This window comes from Mauremys reevesii, linkage group 7 (assembly GCF_016161935.1).
Source record: "Mauremys reevesii isolate NIE-2019 linkage group 7, ASM1616193v1, whole genome shotgun sequence".
Classification (NCBI taxonomy): Eukaryota; Metazoa; Chordata; order Testudines; family Geoemydidae; genus Mauremys; species Mauremys reevesii.
In genome coordinates this window covers 101,853,746-101,877,113 of record NC_052629.1, presented here as the reverse complement: position 1 = coordinate 101,877,113, position 23,368 = coordinate 101,853,746, and the positions used below count along the sequence as shown (strand labels likewise).

Genomic DNA, 23,368 nt, shown 5'->3' with positions numbered 1-23,368 from the left:
ATCTCGCCCCTACCCCTCCTTTGCTTACATGCATGTAGAGGATGGGCAGGATTTTCCTTCAATTACACCTCTACCCCGATATAACGTGGTCCTCGGGAGCCAAAAAATCTCACTGTGTTATAGGTGAGACCGCGTTACATCGGGGTAGGGAGAGGAGCCGCTTTTACTGCTCCATGCCCCAGCTTCTCCCCCTCTATCCCCAGGCTTGCCATGCCAATCAGCTGTTTGGTCCAGCAAGCCTGGAAGGGTGGGGAGCGGAGCGGCAGCGGCACGCTCAGGGGAGGAGACGGAGCTGGAGTTGGGAGCAGTTCCTCTGCGCCCCCCTTTTACTTGCTGTGGCCCTCACTGGGGCCCCCCTGCCCCAGCTCACCTCTGCTCCATCTCCTCCCATGAGCGTGCCACAGCTCCGCTTCCCCCCACTCCCTCCCAGGTTTACCGCGCCAATCAGCTGTTTTGCACGGCAAGCCTGGGAGGGAGGAGAAGCGGAGCTGAGTGGCACGCTCGTGGGAGGAGGCAGAGGCAGAGGTGAGCTGGGAAAGGGGGGCCCAGCAAGTAAGGGTGGGCACAGAGGAACCACTCCCTGCCCCAGCTCACCTCCGCTCCACCTCCTCCTCCTCCTTCCATGAGCAAGCCACTCAGCTCCGCTCAGTGTGTCTTTTGCAGGACACTCAAGTTAGAGACTGTCTCTGGGTCCTGACTTTAAAGACCAAATTTATAAAAAGTAGAAGCTGATTGTATCTGCAAAAAATACACACTCACATATTAAACTACATTTACATGTGTAAATAGGATACCTGGGGACACAAATGGGTACCAGTTGGTACATACAAATGTTTTGTTAATATGCAGGGTTTTTACAGCTGTAGCCAGCCTCTGTTGTTTAAAATTTTGTCTGTAAATGTCAGAGATGAGCCTTTTATTGTTTGGATGGGATTGACAAGAGGATGTTTCTATTTAGCACTTGGGCTGTGACTGTTGATTCTTGGAGGAAAAATAGGAAATATTATATTTCAAATTGTGAGAGAAAGGAAATTCAAACAATACTATAGCTCCACTCTAGTCCTAAAATTTCAGAGGACAAGTGACTCTTTGATTTGTTCTGTACTCTGGGTCAAGGTGATATGTGATCAGATTTTCCACTTTGATGCTGAAGCCATATACGACAAACAAAACATATGCCGCAGGATGAGCATATGTGCTAAGTAGTAGGATTTCCTCAGACAGACATTAAGTTAATAGAATATGGTAAGATAAGAGAAGTTTATACATTAAGGGAGGCATACATTTAAATATCTTGTGCTTTTCTAATAGATTTCTAATTTTTTTTAAATTAAACTTTATTTAACTTAAAAGAAACTACACAACAACATGTAATTTTATATTACCTATTGTGACGAAGTGGGAATGTTCTTAATGTTTTCTCTGAGTGCTGTGTGGGTGCCTTAGTTTCCCCTATGCATTTCTCGAGTGTCATGGCGTGTGTGATTGTTGCAGAACCCTAGGGGGGCCACTGTGATGCTGTCTGCACAAAGAATGGCTGACACCCTGTCTCCTGGCAACTGATGGCCTAGGCCCCTCCTCTGCAAAGGTGCCAACTGAAGGTGTTGGAGAACAAAGAGATCAGGTCCCCTCCTGGCCCAGGAAAGAGACAAAGGCGAGAGGAGGGGCTGGAGCGTTTTCAGTTTGGAGCTGGCTGGGAAAATGGAGGGGAGCCCAGATGGGGCTCTGGCCTCCCTGGCCCCCCCCCCAAGATGGACTTGACTGAGGGGGTCCTGTTGTCTGTACCTGCAAGACCTGTCTTGTTGGACTGTGTTCCTGTCATCTAAATAAACCTTCTGTTTTAGTGGTTGGCTGAGAGTCATGGTGAATCGCAGGCAGCCGGGGGTGCAGGGCCTTGTCTCCCACAAACTCCATGACACCTATGTTGTTATAGCCTCTTAAAAAAGGATAGATCAAGAAGCATAGTACTCAGCAGCTGAGATCTGATCACTGTAGGGGAAAAATGTTTCAGAGAAGACACATGCTAAGATTCTGCGTACAAACTGTCCATTTTACATTGCCTTTCAAAGCAATGGGAGGTCAATTCCTTGATAATTTATAGTCTTGAGGCGAAATCCGGGACGCCCACTGAAGTCAATGAGAGTTTTGGTAATGACATTAGTGAGGCCAGGGTTTCATCCTTGGACCAGAATAATGAGGAACAAGGGATTATGGGTCTGAATTCACTGTTTTACCTTCATAAATATTTTCAGTTATCCTATTAAATACTACGGTATAAGCAAATGTGAAATATCAGCTTTTGTGGAATCTCTTTTATAGGAATGCCAAAGGCGAATGAATTATCTTTTAGATGTTTTTATATTTGATCCTGAAGATCTGGCACTGAATGCAACAGTCCTACTGTGGCCTCAGAAGATTAATCCCATCTTTGATGAACATGATGATGTAAAGATATTTTCTTTGTACATTATATAGTCTAATTTGTTACGCCTTGTACTGTATTTGAACAATTTATTTTCACCGCTGCTGTTGTCCAGTCCAAATGTGTATAACATTCATTATAAGACGCTCACATACCATGGTGCCAGGTTTATGTATTTATAAGAAGCCAGTGCACGAATGGAGAATATAATAATTAGATATTTAGCAAGTACCAGCAGGCTACAAATATAGAAAATTAGAACTGTCATTCGAGCTTAAAGTCTTTGGCAAGTCTGGTATCTTACTTCTACTGTGGTCAATACCTGATAATTCAGAGGAAGATAAAAATTCACTACAGTGCACTTAGCCAATTGTGTAATACTTTATACTGGAGAAAATTCCTTCCAGACCCCAAAAAGTTTGTGCCTTGAAGCATGAGAAATGAACATCATCCTTTTAATTTGCACACTTATTACCATGATGTGTGAGGGATTTTTCCAGGCCTTTTAAAAATTCAACCCTGGTTATATGCTATGTGAAGAAATTATTGCATTATTTTCTTTCTAAATGGACTGGATATTAATTTTTTCATGTGACTTTGTTCTCTAGATAATAAGAATTAGGAATTCCAATTATTCGATGAAAGTTTACTAATGAAGAATATGCACCTGTTGTTGTTTTTCTGTGATCCAGATCCATAATAGATTACTTTCTTAACCTTCCACCACTTCTTCGAGCAATAGTCCACATGGTTCGCATTGTAGTTCTTTCTCACTGCCCATGGTAGCAAGTTGGAGTTCATAGTGTCCCCACGCTTTCCCATGACTCTTAGATACTTTAAGCTTATAGTTACTTAGCTTAGCGTTTGTGTAGTTTTAAAAAAAGTTTTATTTAAGCCTGGTGGGTGAAAAAAATCCAAAGCACTTTTCTTTCTTTGAGTCTTGCTTTGGTACTGAGGAATATGTCCAAAGGCAGAGAGCACATCTTTGGGCTTTAAAATGTGCCAAGACTCTTATGCCCCAATGATGTGAGTACAAAATGTTTATTTTGTTTAGAGGAGTCTTGTATTCCTAGCATGCATGCCATCTGTATTTGTTTCTGAACTCACAGACAGGGCTTGTGATGCTTGTTTTAAAATTTTTACAGAAAGGTCAATATGAAGTGTCTCTGACTCTGAGGTATCACCTAAGGAACAGTTTCTTGTAGCAGGGGCACTCAATAAAACCAACTTTGAAACAGGAAGAAACTCTACTCTGGGGCTAAGGGATCTGTTAGGTCTATGAGACCTCATGTTGCTATCAAGCCTTCTTATCCATTCTCCTCAGCGCAGTCAGTGACTCCTGCTGTCCAAGGCAGAAGGAGCAAAGATCTCCACATAGGGCTCCGCACTGGTCACCATTTCCAGTACTGACCAAGAAGGCTAAAAACCATCATGCTTAGTTATCTAAACTGGCTCCTTTGAAACCACATTGGTACCATCCTTGCTTCCTCTGCCCCATTGTCATTGGTATCACATCTTGACAAGATTTCTGCTGAGACTCCAGTATTTGTAACATTGGACAGAGCCCTGTCATTGTCAGTACAGTCTCTTTCATCTACTAAGGCTGGTTTTACATTTTCTGCAGACCTTACTATCACTCCAGAACTGGAGTCCCCCTTGGTGGCTGTCTCTCCTTTTTCTGCAGTAGCCAGGAGTCTCTTGGTATTGGAGCCCAAGGTACTGAAGATGAGAATCTCTCTGCATCCAACCTCTACAGCACCAGTGCCTATCTCTCATGCTGTCAGGCGGAGACTTTTCCTATTTCTACAACTCTGGAATTGCCTCCCTCTTTAGAGTAATTCTGTTCATCTGCATAATCATTTTTGCATGGAAGCAGGAGCACTTCACATGCGAGATCTCTGCCTTCACCTATGTTGATTCCCAAGAATAGTTTTGGAAGGAGTCCATCTCATCACAGATCCCATGTTTCAGAGAGGTCTCATGTTCTTGGTTTCCACCTTTTGCAGCACCATATTTCCATTCTATATGGGCTCAGACTTTGCCTATTGGTTTTCAGTTTAATCCCTGAATTGAAAAATGAACTATTTGCTCAGTTCTAGTTGCAGACTGCATTCAAATTTCCAATTTTTTAAATGAACTACCTCTTCCCTCTTAAATTAGGACGTACTCTATGAGGGCCCATTTAACATCTCTGGCTTATTTCAGAGAAGTGCCTATTGCTGAAATTTGTAGAGAAGCTACTTGTAGTTAGGGTCATATGTTTACCAATTACTAGTCCATTGTCACAACTTCTAGGTCAGATGCCTAGTTTGCTCTGCAGGACTCTTCTACAGTTGCTATTTAGATAAAACTCCTATCACCTACCTCTTTGAGGGGTAACTGCTAGTCACTTACCCACAGTGGGATCTGTGTGGACAAAAGCTTCTCAAAGAACTCCAGTTATTGCCAGGGAAGTAATCTGTCTGTACTATTTATTTTCTCTCTATCCATACTGATAACACTTATTTACAAGATACTGATGCCACATGTTTGATCACTCAAATGTGTACTGCAAGCTTTTTTTCTTTTAACACATTTAAATTATCTATTTTATAGCTGGTTGAACAATCTAAACGTAAAGGTGAAAGTGAACTACTGGCCAAACGCGAGAAGCTTATTTTGGAACTAGAAAAGCAGACTCGCCGTATGGAAGAGTTTACAGAATTCTCAGAACTGGATCGTATGCAACAGGTCTGATAAACATAGTATAAAGGAGGTTCAAAGAGTCACATATGCTTAATACAAGAAATAGGATTGTAATTTTAAAAGAAGATGTAGCAAACTCAAAGTTAAATGTTAAAGTTCTATTGCTGTACTGTTATGCCGATGAAACTCTTTAGACACCCACTTTTGCGCTAACTACCATAGTGACACTAATATGCTGACTGGAGGGGAAATTTATCATAAGGGCTTTGTTTAAATCAGTTAATAGGTAGTCACAGAGTGGAGTAATATTGAAGATATGGAAGCAAATGCTTTTGAGGCTGTGCAAACACTCTTGGTGAAATCCTGACCCTACTGAAGTTTTGCCATTGACTTCACAGGGGCCATGATTTCAGTAGCTGGTTTTAGTATGTTTACATTTGGGAAATTAACCCACTAAGGGTATGTCTACACTACAAGAGTAGTTCGATTTAACTTAGATCGAATTTGTGGATTCAACCTTATGAATTCGAATTTGTGTATCCACACTAAGGACACTAATTCGACTTTGTGAGTCCACACTAACGGGGCAAGCGTCGACTTTGGAAGCGGTGCACTGTGGGAAGCTATCCCACAGTTCCCGCAGTCCCCGCTGCCCATTGGAATGCTGGGTAGAGCCCCCAATGCCTGCTGGGGGAAAAATGTGTCGAGGGTGGTTTTGGGTAACTGTTGTCATTCAACCGTCACTCCCGCCCTCTCTCCCTGAAAGCGCCGGCGGGAAATCTGTTACCGCACATTTCTGGTCAGTGACAGCGTGGACGCCACAGCACTGCGAGCATGGAGCCCGCTGCGATCATCACTGCACTTATGGCCGTTGTCAACTCCTCGCACCTTATCCTCCACCTCTTCCACAGTCAGCTGCTGAGAAATCGGGCGAGGAGGCTCCGGCAGCGCGGTGAGGACATGAAGTGTCAGAGTGGCACAGACCTCTCACAAAGCACGGGATCCCATGCCGTGGAGATCATGGTGGCAATGGGTCACGTTCATGCTGTGGGACGGCGATTCTGGGCCCGGGAAACAAGCACGGACTGGTGGGACCGCATAGTGCTGCAGGTCTGGGATGAATCACAGTGGCTGCGAAACTTCAGGATGCGTAAGGGCACTTTCCTTGAACTGTGTGACTTGCTGGCCCCTGCCCTGAAGTGCCAGGACACCCGGATGCGAGCAGCCCTGAGTGTGCAGAAGCGAGTGGCCATAGCCCTCTGGAAACTTGCCACGCCAGACAGCTACCGGTCAGTAGCGAACCACTTTGGCGTGGGCAAATCTACCGTGGGGGTTGCTGTGATGCAAGTAGCCCACGCAATCGTTGAGCTACTGCTCTCAAAGGTAGTGACCCTGGGAAATGTCCAGGTCGTCATAGATGGCTTCGCCGCGATGGGATTCCCAAACTGCGGTGGGGCTATAGATGGCACTCACATCCCTATCCTGGGACCGGCCCACCAGGCCAGCCAGTATATTAACCGAAAGGGCTACTTTTCAATGGTGCTGCAAGCACTGGTGGACCATAGGGGACGTTTTACCAACATCTACGTCGGGTGGCCGGGCAAGGTTCATGACACGCCTGTTTTCAGGAACTCTGGTCTGTTTAGACGCCTGCAGGAAGGTAGTTTCTTCCCGGACCACAAAATAACTGTTGGGGATGTGGAGATGCCTACAGTGATCCTCGGGGACCCAGCCTACCCGCTAATGCCCTGGCTCATGAAGCCCTATACAGGCGCCCTGGACAGTGACAAGGAGCTCTTCAACAACCGGCTGAGCAAGTGCAGAATGGTGGTGGAGTGTGCTTTTGGACGTCTCAAGGGGAGATGGAGGAGCTTACTGACTCGCTCGGATCTCAGCGAAACCAATATCCCCATTGTTATTGCAGCTTGCTGTGTGCTCCACAATCTCTGTGAGAGCAAGGGGGAGACATTTATGGCGGGATGGGAGGTTGAGGCAAATCGCCTGGCTGCTGATTACGCTCAGCCAGACACCCGTGCCATTAGAAGAGCCCAGCGGGAAGCGCTGTGCATCCGGGAGGCTTTGAAAGCTAGGTTCCTCAGAGAGCAGGGTAACCTATGACTGTCCAGTCTCTTTACAGAGAAGCTGAACCTGCCCCTGTTTCACTTACTATTCACTTTTTTCAGCGGTTACATACCCCGTTCCCCAGGTTTCCCCCCTTCCAACAGACGTTTAAAAATAAATTTATTGGAACATTTTAAATTCACAAAGTTTTCTTTACTAACGAATTCGCGTTAAAGGGTTCAAACAGGGATGCAGACTGTGGTGGGTACGGTGTGCAGTGATGTACAGACCGCTTCTACACTCGAGGACTGACAGGCTCCTGCTCCTACAGCGGTCTCTGGGGGGAGGACGGTTACAGGAGGGTGTGCAGGAAGGGGTGGGTTTGCAGGAAGGGGTGAGGGGTGTGTGGGAAGGGTGAGTAGGTGTGGGGGGATGATGGCTCTGGCTGGGGCTCAGGGCATCGGAGAGGTTCATGGCTAGGGTGGAAGGGCATGGTAAGGGCAGCCTGCCTTGCCATTTGTGGATGCCAGGCGCTCGGACCCTGGGGCAACATACACCTCCCAGACTGACCTGGGGCAGCAGACACCTCGCAGAGTGACCCGGGTGCCTAGTGACTGCACTCTGTGTGTGACCTGCTGTTGATCCTGCCCCCATGTCTGTACCCTGTTAATGGTGGCTGTCCTATGCAATTAACAAACCCCTCCCCCCACTTCACACAAAGTCTTCTGCAAAGAAACATGACGGAAACAGTAATGAACAGCAAACTATTTTTAATACTCAACTACACAGTTGGGGGATGAAACTGGGATTTGGGATCGGGTGAGCCAGGAAGGGAAGCAATTCTCATACTTTAGGGAATGAGAGCTGTTTGGTACATGAGCGCTCTGCTGGGGTGGAGTGACAGTTTTCACGGCCCCTAGCACCCCTCCTTCTTGTGATTTTGGGTGAGGGGGGGACAGGACTTTGTGGCGGGGGAGGGCGGTTGCAGATACAGTTCAGGGGGGCTCTCTGCTCATGCCTGTGGTCCTGCAGAACATCCACAAGGCGCCGGAGCGTGTCCGTTTGCTCCCTCATTAGTCCAAGCAGCGTTTGAGTTGCCTGCTGGTCTTCCTGCCGCCACCTGTCCTCCCGTTCGCTGTGTGAGCGCTGCTGCTGAGAGAGGGTCTCCCTCCACTGGCTCTGCTGGGCCGCCTCGGCTCTGGAGCAGGCCATCAGTTCAGCGAACATCTCGTCCCAAGTCTTTTTCTTTCGCCACCTAATCTGCGCCAGCCTCTGTGAGGGGGATGCCGGGGCAGTTCGGGAAAGAGCCGCAGCTGTGTGATGGGAAAAAGGAAGTGATTTCCTTCCAAAGATACATGTTTGCGAACACTGAACACAGTCTACTCAGTTTCTGTGAACAAGACCATACAGGGCACCTAATCTCATGTGCTCTCAGGACAAGTTCGAATTTTCGGCATTCGCTTTCATTGCCTGGGGTCTTGCACTGGAGATCGGACAAGCGGGGCAGGACAGCAGAATCCGTGTAGCAGCCAGGCCTGGTAAGCCGTAAACTTTAGGCTGCTTAACAGTTAATGGATAGCAGTGCCCTCCTGCTGCAGGCAATCTGGAAAGCATAAAGTCTGACCCTGTTCCAGCCCCTCGCGGCTGTCCCCGGGAAAGATCCCTGTATGCTTTTCCTCTGCCGCCTCCACCACGTGGCTGTTAAACGACGGTCATTGTTATGCAAAGGAAAAGTCAAGCATTCACAATAGTAACATTAAAGTAATTCCCCTAATTAGATGCAGCAGTCGCCGAGCGAAATCTCCCTGAGGAGGGTCAGCAGGAGAAACCGAGAGCTCATGCTGCGTGAATCCCTGAACAGACCAGGGCCCTATGCTGCCATGCTGGTCGAGGCAATGCTCCCACTATACCTCAGGATGGCCTGGCGCGGAAGAGTGTGCTTCCACGGAGCACCCAATAAGGCACCTCTCCCCAGGAACCTCCTGCGGAGGCTTTTCGAGTACCTCTCCGAGAGCTTCGTGGAACTCTCCCAAGAGGATTTCTGTTCGATCCCTATATGCATTGACCTTCTTTTCATATAGTTTTTATTCCTGTTTTGTTAAAAAATAAATGTTTACATGTTTATAGCACTTACCGACTGATCCTTCCCCTGATTCAGAGTCCGGGTTAACAGCCGGGGAGGGTTGGTAGGGGATCTCTGTGAGGGTGATGAAGAGATCCTGGCTGTCGGGGAAAGCAGTATTGTAAGCGCTGTCGCCTGCCTCGTCCTCCACAAACCCTTCCTCATCTTCCCCATCGGCGAACATCGCCGAGGAACTGCCTGTTGACACTATCCCATCCTCAGAGTCCACGGTCACTGGTGGGGCAGTGGTGGCAGACCCACCGAGAATGGCATGCAGTGCCTCGTAGAAGTGGCATGTCAGGGGCTGGGCTCCGGAGCGTCCGTTTGCCGCTTTGATTTTTTGGTAGCCTCAGGTCCTTGATTTTCACGCGGCACTGCGTTGCATCCCGGCTGTATCCTCTGAGTGCCATGGCTTTGGAGACCTTCTTGTAGGGCTTTGCATACCATTTTTTGGAGCGCAGCTCCGAAAGCACAGACTCATCGCCCCACACAGCGATCAGATCCAAAACTTCCCGGTCAGTCCATGCTGGGGCCCTCTTTCTACTCTGAGATTGCATGGACTCCTCTGCTGGAGAGCTCTGCATCGCTGCCAGTGCTGCTGAGCTCGCCACGAGGTCCACACAGGAAATGAGATTCAAACTGGCCAGACAGGAAAAGGAATTCTAATTTTCCCGGGGCTTTTCCTGTATGGCTAATCAGAACATCTGAGCTCGGACTGCTGTCCAGAGCGTCAACAGAGTGGTGCAGTGTGGGATAGCTCCCGGAGCTACTAAGTTCGATTTGCATCCACACCTAGCCTAATTCGACATAGCCACTCCACCTCGTCGGGGTGGAGTACCGAATTCGAACTAAAGAGCCCTCTAGGTCGAATTAAATGGCTTCCTGGTGTGAACGGGTGCGCGGTTAATTCGAATTAACGCTGCTAAATTCGAATTAAAGTCCTAGTGTAGACCAGGCCTAAGTTAGATTCATTGGGGTTTTCAGGCAGTAATTTAATTAGGAATTGGCCAGTTACATAAATCTCAAAAGTCCATTGTGTACTGTTGGGATTTTGTATCAGAGGGGTAGCCGTGTTAGTCTCTGTAAAAGACTAACTGGCTCTGTAAAAAAGCAACAAAGAGTCCTGTGGCACCTTATAGACTAACAGATGTACTGGAGCATGAGCTTTCGTAGGTGAATACTCACTTCGTCAGATGCATGTAGTGGAAATTTCCAGAGGCAGGTATAAATATACAGGCAAGAATCAGTCTAGAGATAACAAGGTTAGTTCAATCAGGGAGGATGAGGCCCTCTTCTAGCAGTTGAGGTGTGAGCACCAAAGGAGGAGAAACTGGTTCTGTAATTGGCAAGCCATTCACAGTCTTTGTTTAATCCTGAGCTGAGAGTATAAAATTTGCAAATGAACTGAAGCTCAGTAGTTTCTCTTTGAAGTCTGGTCCTGAAGTTTTTTTGCTGTAGGATGGCTACATTTAAATCTGCTATTGTGTGTCCAGGGAGATTGAAGTGTTCTCCTACAGGTTTTTGTATATTGCCATTCCTAATATCTGACTTGTGTCCATTTATCCTTTTACGTAGGGACTGTCCAGTTTGGCCGATGTACATAGCAGAGGGGCATTGCTGGCACATGATGGCATATATTACATTGGTGGATGTTGCAGGTGAATGAACTGGTGATGTGGCTGATCTGGTTAGTGATGGTGTCGCTGGTGTAAATATGTGGGCAGAGTTGGCATCGAGGTTTGTTGCATGGATTGGTTCCTGAGTTAGAGTTACTATGGTGCAGTGTGTGGTTGCCATGGGCGCCAACTTATATGGGCTCGTGGAGCTAAAGCCCCAGGAATATTCAAAATCAGGGGCTCTGCTCCACCAATATTTGGAGCTAGGTTTCACCCCTTTAAATCCCAGCCGCGGACGGGAATCAGAGGGCTCTGGGCTGCCCGCTGCGGCGGGGAGCCCACAGCCTTTTAAATCCCAGCCGCGGCCGGGAATCAGAGGGCTCTGGGCTGCCCGCTGCGGCGGGGAGCCCAGAGCCTTTTAAATCCCAGCCGCGGCCGGGAATCAGAGGGCTCTGGGCTGCCTGCAACCGCGGGGAGCCCAGAGCCCTTTAAATCTCAGCCGCGGCTGGGAATCAGAGGGCTCTGGGCTGCCCGGCTGCGGGAGCCCCCCCAGAGCTTCATCAGCGCGGCTGGGAATCACTCTGGGCTGCCTGCAACCGCGGGGAGCCCAGAGCCCTTTAAATCTCAGCCGCCGCTGGGAATCAGAGGGCTCTGGGCTGCCCGCTGCGGCGGGGATCCCAGAGACTTTTAAATCCCAGCCGCGGCCCGGAATCAGAGGGCTCTGGGCTGCCTGCAACCACGGGGAGCCCAGAGCCCTTTAAATCTCAGCCGCGGCTGGGAATCAGAGGGCTCTGGGCTGCCCGCTGCGGCGGGGAGCCCAGGGCCTTCTAAATCCCAGCCGCGGCCGGAATCAGAGGGCTCTGGGCTGCCTGGCTGGCTGCCAGAGCCAGAGCCTCCCCCCTGCGGGCTGGGAATCAGAGGGCTCTGGGCTGCCCGCTGCGGCGGGGATCCCAGAGCCTTTTAAATCCCAGCCGTGGCCGGGAGTCAGAGGGCTCTGGGCTGCCTGCAACCGCGGGGAGCCCAGAGCCCTTTAAATCTCAGCCGCGGCTGGGAATCAGAGGGCTCTGGGCTGCCCACTGCGGCGGGGAGCCCAGAGCCTTTTAAATCCCAGCCGCAGTTGGGAATCAGAGGGCTCCGGGCTGCCTGCAACTGCGGGGAGCCCAGAGCCCTTTAAATCTCAGCCGGGGCTGGGAATCGGAGGGCTGTGGGCTGCCCGCAGGGGCAGAGAGCCTAGAGCCCTTTGAATCCCAGCCACGGCGGCTGGGATTTAAAGGGCTCAGGGCTCCCCGCAGCTGCCAGCAGCTCAGAGCCCTTTGAATCCCAGCCCCTGGTCGCTGATTGCCCCCTCCCCAGACCTCTGTCCCAACTGCTCCCAGGACCCCCACCCCCTATCTAAGCACCACTGGTCCTTATCCCCCGTTACCCACTCCCGAGACAACTGCCCCTAACTGCCCCTTGGGACCCCAGCCCCTATCTAAGCCTCCCTTCTCCTTGTCCCCAACTGCCCCCTCCTGAGACCCCACCCAACTTCCCCCCAGGACCCCACCCCCTACCTGTCCCCTGATAAACCTCCTAGACTCCCATGCCTATCCTACTGCTGCCTGTCCCCTGACTGCCCCTCCGAACCTCTGCCCCATCCAACCCCCCCTGCTCCTTGTCCCTTGACTGGCCCCTGGAACCACCTACCCCTTCTCCAACCTTGTAATCTGGTGGCACTGACGCGTTGTAGCTCCATTTTATATCGGCTTACAGGGCGGGAGTGGGGGGGGCACCACCATTTTGGGCCCCACCAAAAATTATACAAACCTGCCGCCTATGGTGGTTGCTGGTGAGAATATGCTTAAGGTTGGTGGGTTGTCTGTGGGCGAGGACTGGCCTGCCTCCCAAGGCCTGTGAAAGCGAGGGATTGTTGTCCAGGATGGGTTGTAGATCACTGATGATGCGTTGGAGAGGTTTTAGCTGAGGACTGTAGGTGATGGCCAGTGGAGTCCTGTTGGTTTCTTTCTTGGGCTTGTCTTGCAGCACGAGGCTTCTGGTTACAATTCTGGCTCTCTTGATTTGTTTCCTTATTTCCTCGTGCGGGTATCATAGTTTTGAGAATGCTTGGTGAAGATCTTGTAGGTGCTGGTCTCTGTCTGAGGGGTTGGAGCAAATGCGGTTGTACCTCAGCATTTGGCTGTAGATGATGGATCGTGTGGTGTGTCCAGGATGGAAGCTGTTGGGATTTTGTGGTTCCCAATAATAACCAAATGAGTCAGATGCTGGGCAGAATCAAGGGTCTTTGATTTGATTCAATTTGATTCGATTCAATTCAATTGAGTTCAACAAGACTTTATCCAATGTGCACAAAGGGAGAGCCCCTGGTACAAAAATCAGCCAGAGTCCCTCCAGCAAGGAGCCCCTTCCATTGCTATTTTATAGCACATGGCAATTACATAACAAGTTACATAACACAAACCTCTAACAATCATATTTAACCTTTCTATATATGGATTTGTTCATCATATTCTTCTACTTCTCCACTCCACATATTGAGCTCACTCCTAACCCCTTGGCCTTTTCTAGAAATGTTCCTAGGGTGGTGAGTCACGCATGCTTCTTTATGCATAAGTACCTTGTATTTCACCTTTTGTTTAAAATGAACACAAGCATACCTTTCAATATGAACAGTAGACTGAATGCTGGATCTGAAACTTCATGACATGCCAGTCCCCTTCCCTAATCACTAAACACTCCCTGCCATATTTTTAATTTAAAAAAATGCTTAAATGGAAGATTCTTGACTTCTTCTCTGAGTAATTGAGTACATTTTTAAAAAAATTATCTCAAAGCATGAAACTGTTGTTTAAACTTGGAAATCACAGTTGTCAAGACTACATATTAACTACAGAAAAGTTAAGAATATGTGTTCTTTTTTGTACAATGTACCTTTGAAACTCAATCAATTTGAGAACACTTTTTTACAATGCTTCAGTTTGAGAAGAGTAAAATTATGCTTATTTTGTTTTTCTGAGCATGAGTCATTGCGGGGAAAAAAGTCAGTCCATCTGTTTGGGGACCATGCTATTGTCTTTGTTAAAGAGCATGAGGCTGATATCCTGTAACTCTCACAAATTACTCATAATTTTGAAAAGCCAATGATTTATTGTCTCTTTTAATATAATGTAATTATGTCTATTCCTTGTATAACTTGAATAATTTTCAAAAGATATAAACTTGTTTGATTTCAGTATGTGACTGACATGAGAGCATTGCAGAAACGCATACAGGAAGCAGAGGAAACAGTAGCTTTTATTAATAAAGAAGAGACTCTCTTCAAGTGGGAGCTGACTGAGTATCCTGTTCTCGAGAGTTTAAAAGTGAATATCGATCCCTATCAGAAACTTTTTGTTCATATACTGAAATGGCAACGAACAGAAAAACGGTAATTATATACTTGATAGTCTTAAAGCTAAATAAGGAAAAGGCTAAAATATTTAGGCTGCTTTTGTTTGTCCATGCAAGATATGTGAGCTATTTTGAAGCTTAACTCCTGCATGTGAATATTTTCATCTCCTTGTTTTCATATTGATCCCCATCTTTTCCAATTTAACTAATAATTCCTCATGTGGAACCGTATCAAATGCCTTACTGAAATCAAGGTAAATTAGATCCACTGCATTTCCTTTGTCTAAAAAATCTGTTACCTTCCTAAAGAAGGAGAACAGGTTGGTTTGGCATGATTTACCTTTGTAAAACCATGTTGTATTTTGTCCCAATTACCATTGACCTCAATGTCCTTAACTACTTTCTCCTTCAAATTTTTTTCCAAGACTTTACATACTACAGATGTAAAACAAACAGGCCTATAGTTACTCACATCACTTTTTTTCCCTTTCTTAAAAATAGGAACTATGTTAGCAATTCTCCAGTCGTACGGTACAGGGGTTCATTGAGGGGTCTGGGTGCAATGGTAATGGGATTCTGCAGGGGATCCCGGTGAAGATGGTAGGGGCTTAGTGGAGGTAAAGAAGGTCTGGGTGTGGGGAGCTCAGTGGGAAGTCTAGATACTGAGGGAGTGGGGCTCAGTGGGGGTGGGGATCTAGGTGCAGCTGGTTGGAGCTCGGTAGGGTGGGGATTTTGGTGCAGATGGCTTATCGGGGTGGTCCAGGTGCAGAAGGAGTAGGGTTCATCGGGTGTGTGTGGGGGGTGTTTCTGATTGTGGGGGGTGAGAGTCAGTGGGAGGGTCTGGGTATGAGGGGGTCTGGATGCACAGGGGTTGGGAGGCGAGCAGCTCCCTGTACAGTGATTCCTCTCCCTGTACCTGAGGAGTAATGGGTGCAGGAAGCGCGCGGGGGCGAGGGAGGAGTTTGCAGCGCTTCCTACAGCCGGAGGAGAAATCTGGGGGTGGGTCTGACCCGGCCCCGGATGCCATGCAGGGGAAGAGGAAGGATAGGGTGGGGGTTTTGGTGTGGATGGCTCATCAGGTTGGTCCAGGTGCAGGAGAAGTGGGGCTTATCAGAGGGGGTTCTAGTTGTGGGGGATGAGGCTCAGTGGGACCAACTGTGTCTTCCCCAGTCCCACTGCCCCCCGCCCCACAGTGATTTACCTCTCTGCTGGCTGATTTGGGCACCCAAAACATACTTCTCAGGGGCACTATCTATATTTATATAATAAAATACAATTTTGAGGCTGTGTTCGCTCCCAAAATGGAATGTAGAGCTGCTCAAATTATTATGTTACCTCAGGTGGGTAAATACTGCTGTATAAGCTATAATAGTGACTTGTCTAAAGTGTGTGAAAATGGGTATACACTTCCGAACTGGAGGTATAATTTCCAGCTCTAGGAGACACATTCACTCTGGCTCTGATTGAGCTATTGTACTAAAAATAGAATGTAGCTGCAATGGTGTGAGCAGCAGAGGGTGGGGGGAGGGGCTAGCCACCCCAAGTGCATACCCATCCAAGATGGTAGTCACCTTCTAGTGACTATACCGTGTGGAAGCCCTGATGCTACTAAACAGGTGTGAGTGCTTTCTTGGTTACTATTAGTATTTTGTAGAGAATGACAGAATTTAAAATATTAGCTGCACATCCATTAAAATGTTTCTTTTAACTTTTTAAACTTCTGTTTGATACAAATAGTATATTTAAAATTTTAAAATATGTTTTAGATATGTACATGATATATTTTTCATTCTGATTCTTGTATAAGATGCATTATGATTTTGTTTTTTCTTCCAGATGGATGGATGGTGCTTTCCTGGACCTGAATGGGGAAAGCATGGAGACTGAGGTAGATGAGTTTTTTCGAGAGATATACAGGATGTTGAAGGTTTTTCAACAAAAGCAGAAGAAAGCAGAACTGGAAAAGAAGAAGACACTGCATCGCAGAGCCATAGTAGAAGAGAAGCTGGAAGAAGAAAAGAAGGACAATCCAACTATTACAATGTGTTCATCAGTAATGGAGCAGATCAAAGACTTTAAGGTTAAAAAAAACATTGATAATAATACTTAGCACTTATGGGCAAATCCTAAAACCATTACTCATCCAAGTAGATACTACAATATTTAAAAGGATTTTTTCAAGTCCTGCTATGCAGTGTTCATGGGAGTGTTGGCTCTGTCATGCTTTTCAAGTGATAACAGTTATGCATTTAGAGTGAATTCCTGGCCCAATTGAAATCAATGGCAAAACTTCAACTGATTTTAGTAGGGCCAGGATTTCACCCCTAAAGTTTTTGCAAATTTTCAGGTATATGAATAACCAAAGAGTGAATTAATAATATTTTTTAATTTACATATTATATAAATAATAAAAAGATTACTTCCTGCCATGGAAAAAGCTACAGTAAAAGAAACAGATTTTGAGGCATATATAAGAACTGTAATAGGAAATTCTGAAAATTAGACATAAAGGCAGCTAAAGGCTTTGTAAGCATCACTATGTGCCCCTTTTGTATTTAAAAATAAACTGGAATTAAAAAATAAACAGATACAAAATATTATTTTTTCTCAGATTACTAGTAGAACAATTGTATATGAAAGTATATCTTAATACAAAATGTGGTTGAAAATTAGTTAATTTTTTATGCATCTGCCAAGACCTAAGTTCGTGGTTCTGTATTTCTTCAGAAAAAATTAATGAATAACATTGGTAACAACTGAAGCAGTACATTGAAAGAAGCCATCTGTACTGTTCAGGGATTACCGTAATTGAAGTCACTCGTGTCATCAGTTCTGAACTTGGGTCTTGGCAGGTAAAAAGCCTTTTGGTTCACCCTTAGGAATGCACATACTATAGCAAAATTATTACCTATAATTCATAATCAATGCAGATCCATTGACGAAAGTGCTATAATAGACAGGTTTTAGATTGATATGGAAACATTGTTTGAAAAGATTGTTAGATATCAGGAACAGTGGCCCATCATCCAGAGAGTCAGTGGAATTATGTTTTGAAAATAATAATAGACATGTATATTATAGACAGTCTTTTAATATTCAGCTTCTCTGGATATATTCACTGAAATGCAAGTTTAGCTGTAAAGGGGAAAGAGGGTGAGCTAATATAAGTGGATTGTAATTCCCATTATCGGCAAAATTTGTATTTACATAGATGAAATTCTGTTTTGCAAATATTTTTTTCAACTAGGAGAATATCCCCACGGTGACTATCCTTTGTAACCCAGGCATAAGGACTCGCCACTGGCAACAGATGTCAGATATAATAGGATATGATTTAACTCCAGACTCTGGAACTACCCTAAGAAAAGTTTTAAAGCAGAACCTAGCCCCTTACCTGGAGCAATTTGAAACCATAAGTGTAGGTGCAAGTAAGGTGAGCACAAGAATAAATCTTTTAAGAAACAAATGAAAAGTGAAGTATGTTTGTGTGTTGGTTTCCGGGGCTTATTATTACGACTTTTTCCCCTTTTATTGTTGTACATAATTTTCTGCATCTGTTGAGAGCTGATCTCTAACAACATGACCTTTTGGGTGGAGTGTTGGCTATAACTTTGAATTTGTTTGCATTTAGAACTTTTGTGTTGTAGCATCAGTGTTACCTAACGGTATTATTTTGTTATGCTTCAACAAATGAAATGTTAAGAAAAATAATAAAAGAAAACAATGTTATGCTGGTAGTACTAGTAACAAATCTCCTGAAATTTATCTAGGTATGTGAGATTATATATTGAATGTGTCAATCAAAGAAAATTAGTGCAGTGACTATAAAATATCTCCTTTCTATACCATAGGAGTTTTCTTTAGAGAAAGCTATGCACACTATGATGGAACTATGGGAGTCTGTTTCCTTCCATACAAGCCTTTATCGTGAGACTGGAGTTTGTATTCTGTCAGCAGTGGATGAGATTCAGACTATTCTAGATGATCAGATTGTAAAAACTCAAACAATGAGAGGATCGCCTTTCATTAAACCTTTTGAAAAAGAAATCAAGGTATGAGAGGCAATATGTTTATTTGCTTTTAAAAATGGCCACTTATATTCAAGTGATAACTATACAGTTGCCCTAATGTTTTATTATTGCGGCGTTATCGTTGGAATTAATTTTTCAAAATTTGATATCATGGGTGTTTCTAAATAAAATGTTTTACAAGTTGTTTTAATTTTTTTTTTAATGTTGAGATTCCCCTTGCCCTCCCACTCATGGTTTCTCTCTTTCTTCTGGCCCAAGTCCAACTGCAGCAGAGAGAATGTCCTGAATAGATTAAATAGATAAAGATTCACTTTAATCTGGGAAACCAACATTTTATATAAACTCTCTAACCCCTCTTGCTGATGATTATAATGATGTTTTCATTATCTTTAATGAAAGTATTCGGTGATCTAGTCTTTATAAGCCAAATTTTGGCCTCAGGACACGCCTTTGCATCTGGGCTGTACACTGGAAAATTCCTGGTGGGCTGGCAGAGGAAGGAATTACTTTCCCCAGGCTGCTGAACAGCAGTGGAGCCACTCTGCAGCTGTTACTTTAACCTCAGGGCTAGAATAGTCTCAGTAGTTATGGCACCCTGCCCCCGCATCAGGGGAATATCTGGTGGATCTGCTGTACCTGACACCACCCCAAAATCTCATTTTGTAGTTGCATGTAGGGAGCCCACACACCGATGGGCTCAATGAAGCATAGGTGGTGTGTACTCTTTACACAGACCATTCAAATCCGGCCCCCCTACTGTAATGTGGGTCTGTCCTAGTTCTGCTATGAGCCAGACTTTCCTGGCTATGGAGAGATGAGTAGGATTTGTCTCCAGTATCATAATGAATTTTATCTAAACATAACATTATTAAAAGATGATAATAGTGAAGTGATCTGAAACTCCATTCAAATGATTTATCAGCACTTTGGGAAACTAGTCTACTGGTAGATTAGACTTTACAAACTGCTTAGGTAATGCATATACAGGGAAGAACGTTAATCTTCCTAGTGGTTTACTTTTCTGTTTATATTAAGTCTCCTTGGGGGACAGAAAATGTTGTGCTGTCCATAAGGTTTGGTTTCTTTACTTTTGATTCTCTCTTTAACTTTATGTGATATGACTATATCCTGCCAATAATTTTAATATGTTTGGTAAGGAATGGGAAGACCGTCTTATTCGAATTCAGGAGACTATTGATGAATGGTTGAAAGTGCAAGCTCAGTGGCTTTACTTGGAGCCCATCTTTTCTTCTGAGGACATCATGCAACAGATGCCAGAAGAGGGACGTCTCTTCCAGACTGTAGACAGATACTGGAGGGACATTATGAAGTATTGTGCCAAAGACCCTAAGGTAATATATTGACTCAGGAATAAACTGGCCCTAAAAGAAAAGAATTTTATCCTCCTTCCATTTTTATCAATAATTTTGTAGTAAAAATACTCAATGAACTGAACTATACCTGCACTCACACCTAAGATTTAAAGAGTAAAAGTGTGTGCTATGTATTTATCACCTTGATAACCTTCATTGTGCCCTGTGCCCTGTATGGGACTTACTATACACACTTATGGAGATTATATATCTGTTGTTACAGGTTCTTGCTGCCACTTCATTGACAGGTTTATTGGAGAAACTTCAGGGGTGTAATGAGCTTCTTGATAAAATCATGAAAGGGCTTAATGCTTATCTTGAAAAGAAGCGCCTGTTCTTTCCTCGGTATGCTGCATGTTGATTATGTCAAAAACAAAGATGATTGAAATTATGTTTTGCTGTATAGTTGGGCTGACACATGCAGTAACTTGATACTTCTGTCATTTTTGTGAATCTTTTTCTAGTTTTTTCTTCTTGTCTAATGATGAAATGTTGGAGATCCTGTCAGAGACGAAAGATCCTCTCAGAGTTCAGCCTCACTTGAAAAAGTGTTTTGAGGGCATTGCTAAGCTGCATTTCCTTCCTAACCTGGATATTCAGGCAATGTATAGCACTGAAGGTGAGCGAGTGGAACTGATTTCAACCATTTCTACTTCTGAAGCTCGAGGTGCTGTGGAGAAGTGGCTGATCCAAGTGGAAGATATTATGCTGAAGAGTATACATGATGTTATTGCTGAATCAAGATTGGTATGTTTTCTAGTATATGTTCCAGGCCACCTCCTAAAAAAATATGTACATATGAGTAGTCCTTACTTCATTTTAGGGTGTTCTCCTAAAGGCCTTACTCACACTAAAACTCTTCTTTCCTTGAGTGTAATTTAAGCATATGAAAGCCACAGGCTCAGGCTTAAGATTTTGGTGGGAGACTTCTAATTATAGGCCAGATAGTCAATGGGAGTTTTACCTTAAACAGGACTGAGATTTGTCCTGCATGCTCAAGGGAACATATAAAATAAGCCTGAGAACATTACTAATCTTCTAAGACATCCTGTTTTGTAGACTTTGTTTCAGTATTTCAGTCTTTTTTTGTTAGTTAAAAACTAGAAGTAAACAAAATCCTTGTTGCAGGTTTGCCCTCACCTAAAAAGAAAACCACAAAACCAGAAAATGATTCTGTTTGCAATTTAGCATGTTAGGCAGATTCTAGTAATTAATAAGGAGACTTTTAAAATCTAACTATTTGGCAATAAAAAAGGAAGAAAATAAAGGAAAAGCAATTTAAAAGAAATATTTTGTATTTTATTTCAAAAATACAAATATAATATTACCAGCATTTCAAAGAGTATTATTAAAGGCATCATATTGATTCATATAATACAAAAGCATACTCAGTGGTACGTATTCAGTTATTTACACTGACACCATTATGTGATGTATTTAACTCTTTAGGCATATCCTGAGACTGAAAGAAAACAGTGGGTTCTAGAGTGGCCTGGACAGGTCGTGCTGTGTGTGTCTCAAATGTTTTGGACGAGTGAGGTACATGAAGCCATTTGCAATGGGCCAGAGGTATTATGAAACATAATATTTGTATTTTTATTTTACATTTAGTATTTCAGTTATTGTACTTTGTTCAGCTAAATCATTCATCTCTCCTCCTGCCCCAAATAAAATTGGATAAAGTAATTGATAAGAAATCTTAAAACATAGAAGTGCAAATAGACTTTGGGTGTTTTAAATATTAGGTAATGGTCAAATTCTGAAGAATGTGCCCACTGCATCCTTTATGCAACTGGATCTTGGTCTGGCTAGCTGGAGGAAAAGGGGCGTTACCCCTTAAGGGAACGCTTGCAACAGCGCAGAGAAGGGGGAAAGCTTACAGGGATGGACAAGAAAGGCAGGGTGCAATTGGGGACAGATCAAGGTCACTGCATTGCCCTTCCTGCTGACTGGAAAAATGGGAGACGTAATAAAACACCATGCAGCCACCCTCTTTACCAGGATCAGGCTGGAACCAGCCACCCACCCACCTATACACTTGGGAACCTGGTCCTATTCCTTTTGCTTCACTGTGGGGATTATCCTAGTTTCCCCTTTTCCTTGTGGGACTCAGATGGAATTTTTCCCTCACTGCCAGATTGACCAAAGTAAGGTGAATTTTTTCACCTTTTCCACCTTGATGGGGTGGAGTAGGTGGGTTAGGTTATCATGTCACAATTTATATGTAACACTAGTGGTGGACATCCAGTGCAGGTACTCAGTATGCAAGGGGTATAGTTATTGGATAAATTGGATTGGAAATTGATTTGAAGGAAAGCATCCCTTATGGGAGCTAATTTAAAGGGGATTTGGTACTCCTATGTCTCTTCAGATGGGAGCCGACCCTTCCTTTTCCTGGCCCCCTTTCAGGGAGCCAAGGAAGGGGGCGGGGTTCCTATGTCTGGATCAGCTGAGAGCCAACCCCATCCTCCCTACACTGTACAATTTTCTGGATACTCCCAGATGTTATAAGTGGATAAAGTTGCAGCTTAATTAAGCCACATCCATGCCCTCCTGTCTTTCTTCTAGCATGGATGGACAATGTATAGTAGCCAATTTTTTACTTTCCCACTGGGTACTCAGGTAACTGATTTACAGAGAGTGCTGCCTAAGGACTAATACCAATTCTTTTTTACACTCAAAAGTTCCATTGGAATTGGTGGAAGTTTTCTATTCAGGGAATCCAGGATTGGGCTCTCAAAAATGTAGGCTGATATGTAACCTCCTGCTACTTTAGAGTTTTCTATTAGAAAAGTCTAAATACCCGTGCAGGCCTCATTCTAACAAGTTTTAAAAATCAGTGGTACTATCAAGTGTGGAGGGACTAGAAAGAAGGCAGGTAAACATGACACAGTGGAGCTTTTCATAGTTTGTGGGCGTGTATAGCACACTCATAGATATACATACTGAACCATTATTTATAGGAACATTTTTATTGTAGTTTAGGAGCCAATTTTCTATAAAATAATTAAAAAATTATTACTCTACAAATTCCAAGTAGCTCAGGTAGATAATGTCAAAATAAAGACATCTGTATTCAATTCTTTCTCTGGGGGATCCCCACTTTTTAAAAAACATGAATGTGGTTTCAGACTGCACTTCCAATAAGAATAAGAACTTTAAATAATTTTCTTAAAATAGGGTTCTTTTTAACTAAATATTCTGCTTGACGCAGGATTTGTAAAGATTGCTACTTACAAAGTTTAAAACTGCTTTCAATAAACCAAATGCCAACTAAAATAATTTTGAAAAAATATATAAGCTGAGCTGAATCCTACAGCTTTTCCTAAGCAAACCTACCACTGGCTTTAATGAAATCTTCATGTATATAATCCAGAAGTTTGCAAACTGTGGTCTGCAAACCACTGATGGATCATAGAGCATTTGCAGATGATTCATAGAGAGTAGGCTGATCATAGGCTCCTCCTGTTTGTTCCCAACTGCTGAACTGCAATAATGGCCTGATCCAAAGCCCATTGAAGTCAATACTCCCATTGACTTAAATGCGTCTTGGATTCAAAATATGTAAAAAAGCAATATGCTGTAGTTTTACAGGGTAGATAGATAATTGTAAACGAGAGAGGAGATGGTCTTTGAGAAATGACTGAGAAGGGAGGTGGTCCATTAAACAA

At 44.4% G+C, this 23,368-nt stretch overlaps 1 protein-coding gene across 3 annotated transcripts in view; it reads left to right on the top strand.

Moving 5' to 3' along the window:
* DNAH12 (dynein axonemal heavy chain 12) overlaps positions 1-23,368 on the top strand; it is a 179,587-nt gene that overhangs the window by 44,262 nt on the left and 111,957 nt on the right. For all 3 annotated transcript variants that reach the window (XM_039481288.1, XM_039481289.1, XM_039481290.1), the window contains 10 exons: positions 2,320-2,445; positions 5,018-5,152; positions 14,137-14,330; positions 16,130-16,373; positions 17,541-17,726; positions 18,145-18,345; positions 19,482-19,676; positions 19,921-20,042; positions 20,162-20,444; positions 21,147-21,266. In XM_039481288.1, the coding sequence (XP_039337222.1) occupies positions 2,320-2,445; positions 5,018-5,152; positions 14,137-14,330; positions 16,130-16,373; positions 17,541-17,726; positions 18,145-18,345; positions 19,482-19,676; positions 19,921-20,042; positions 20,162-20,444; positions 21,147-21,266 (1,806 nt within the window). The remainder of the gene's footprint in view (positions 1-2,319; positions 2,446-5,017; positions 5,153-14,136; positions 14,331-16,129; positions 16,374-17,540; positions 17,727-18,144; positions 18,346-19,481; positions 19,677-19,920; positions 20,043-20,161; positions 20,445-21,146; positions 21,267-23,368) is intronic.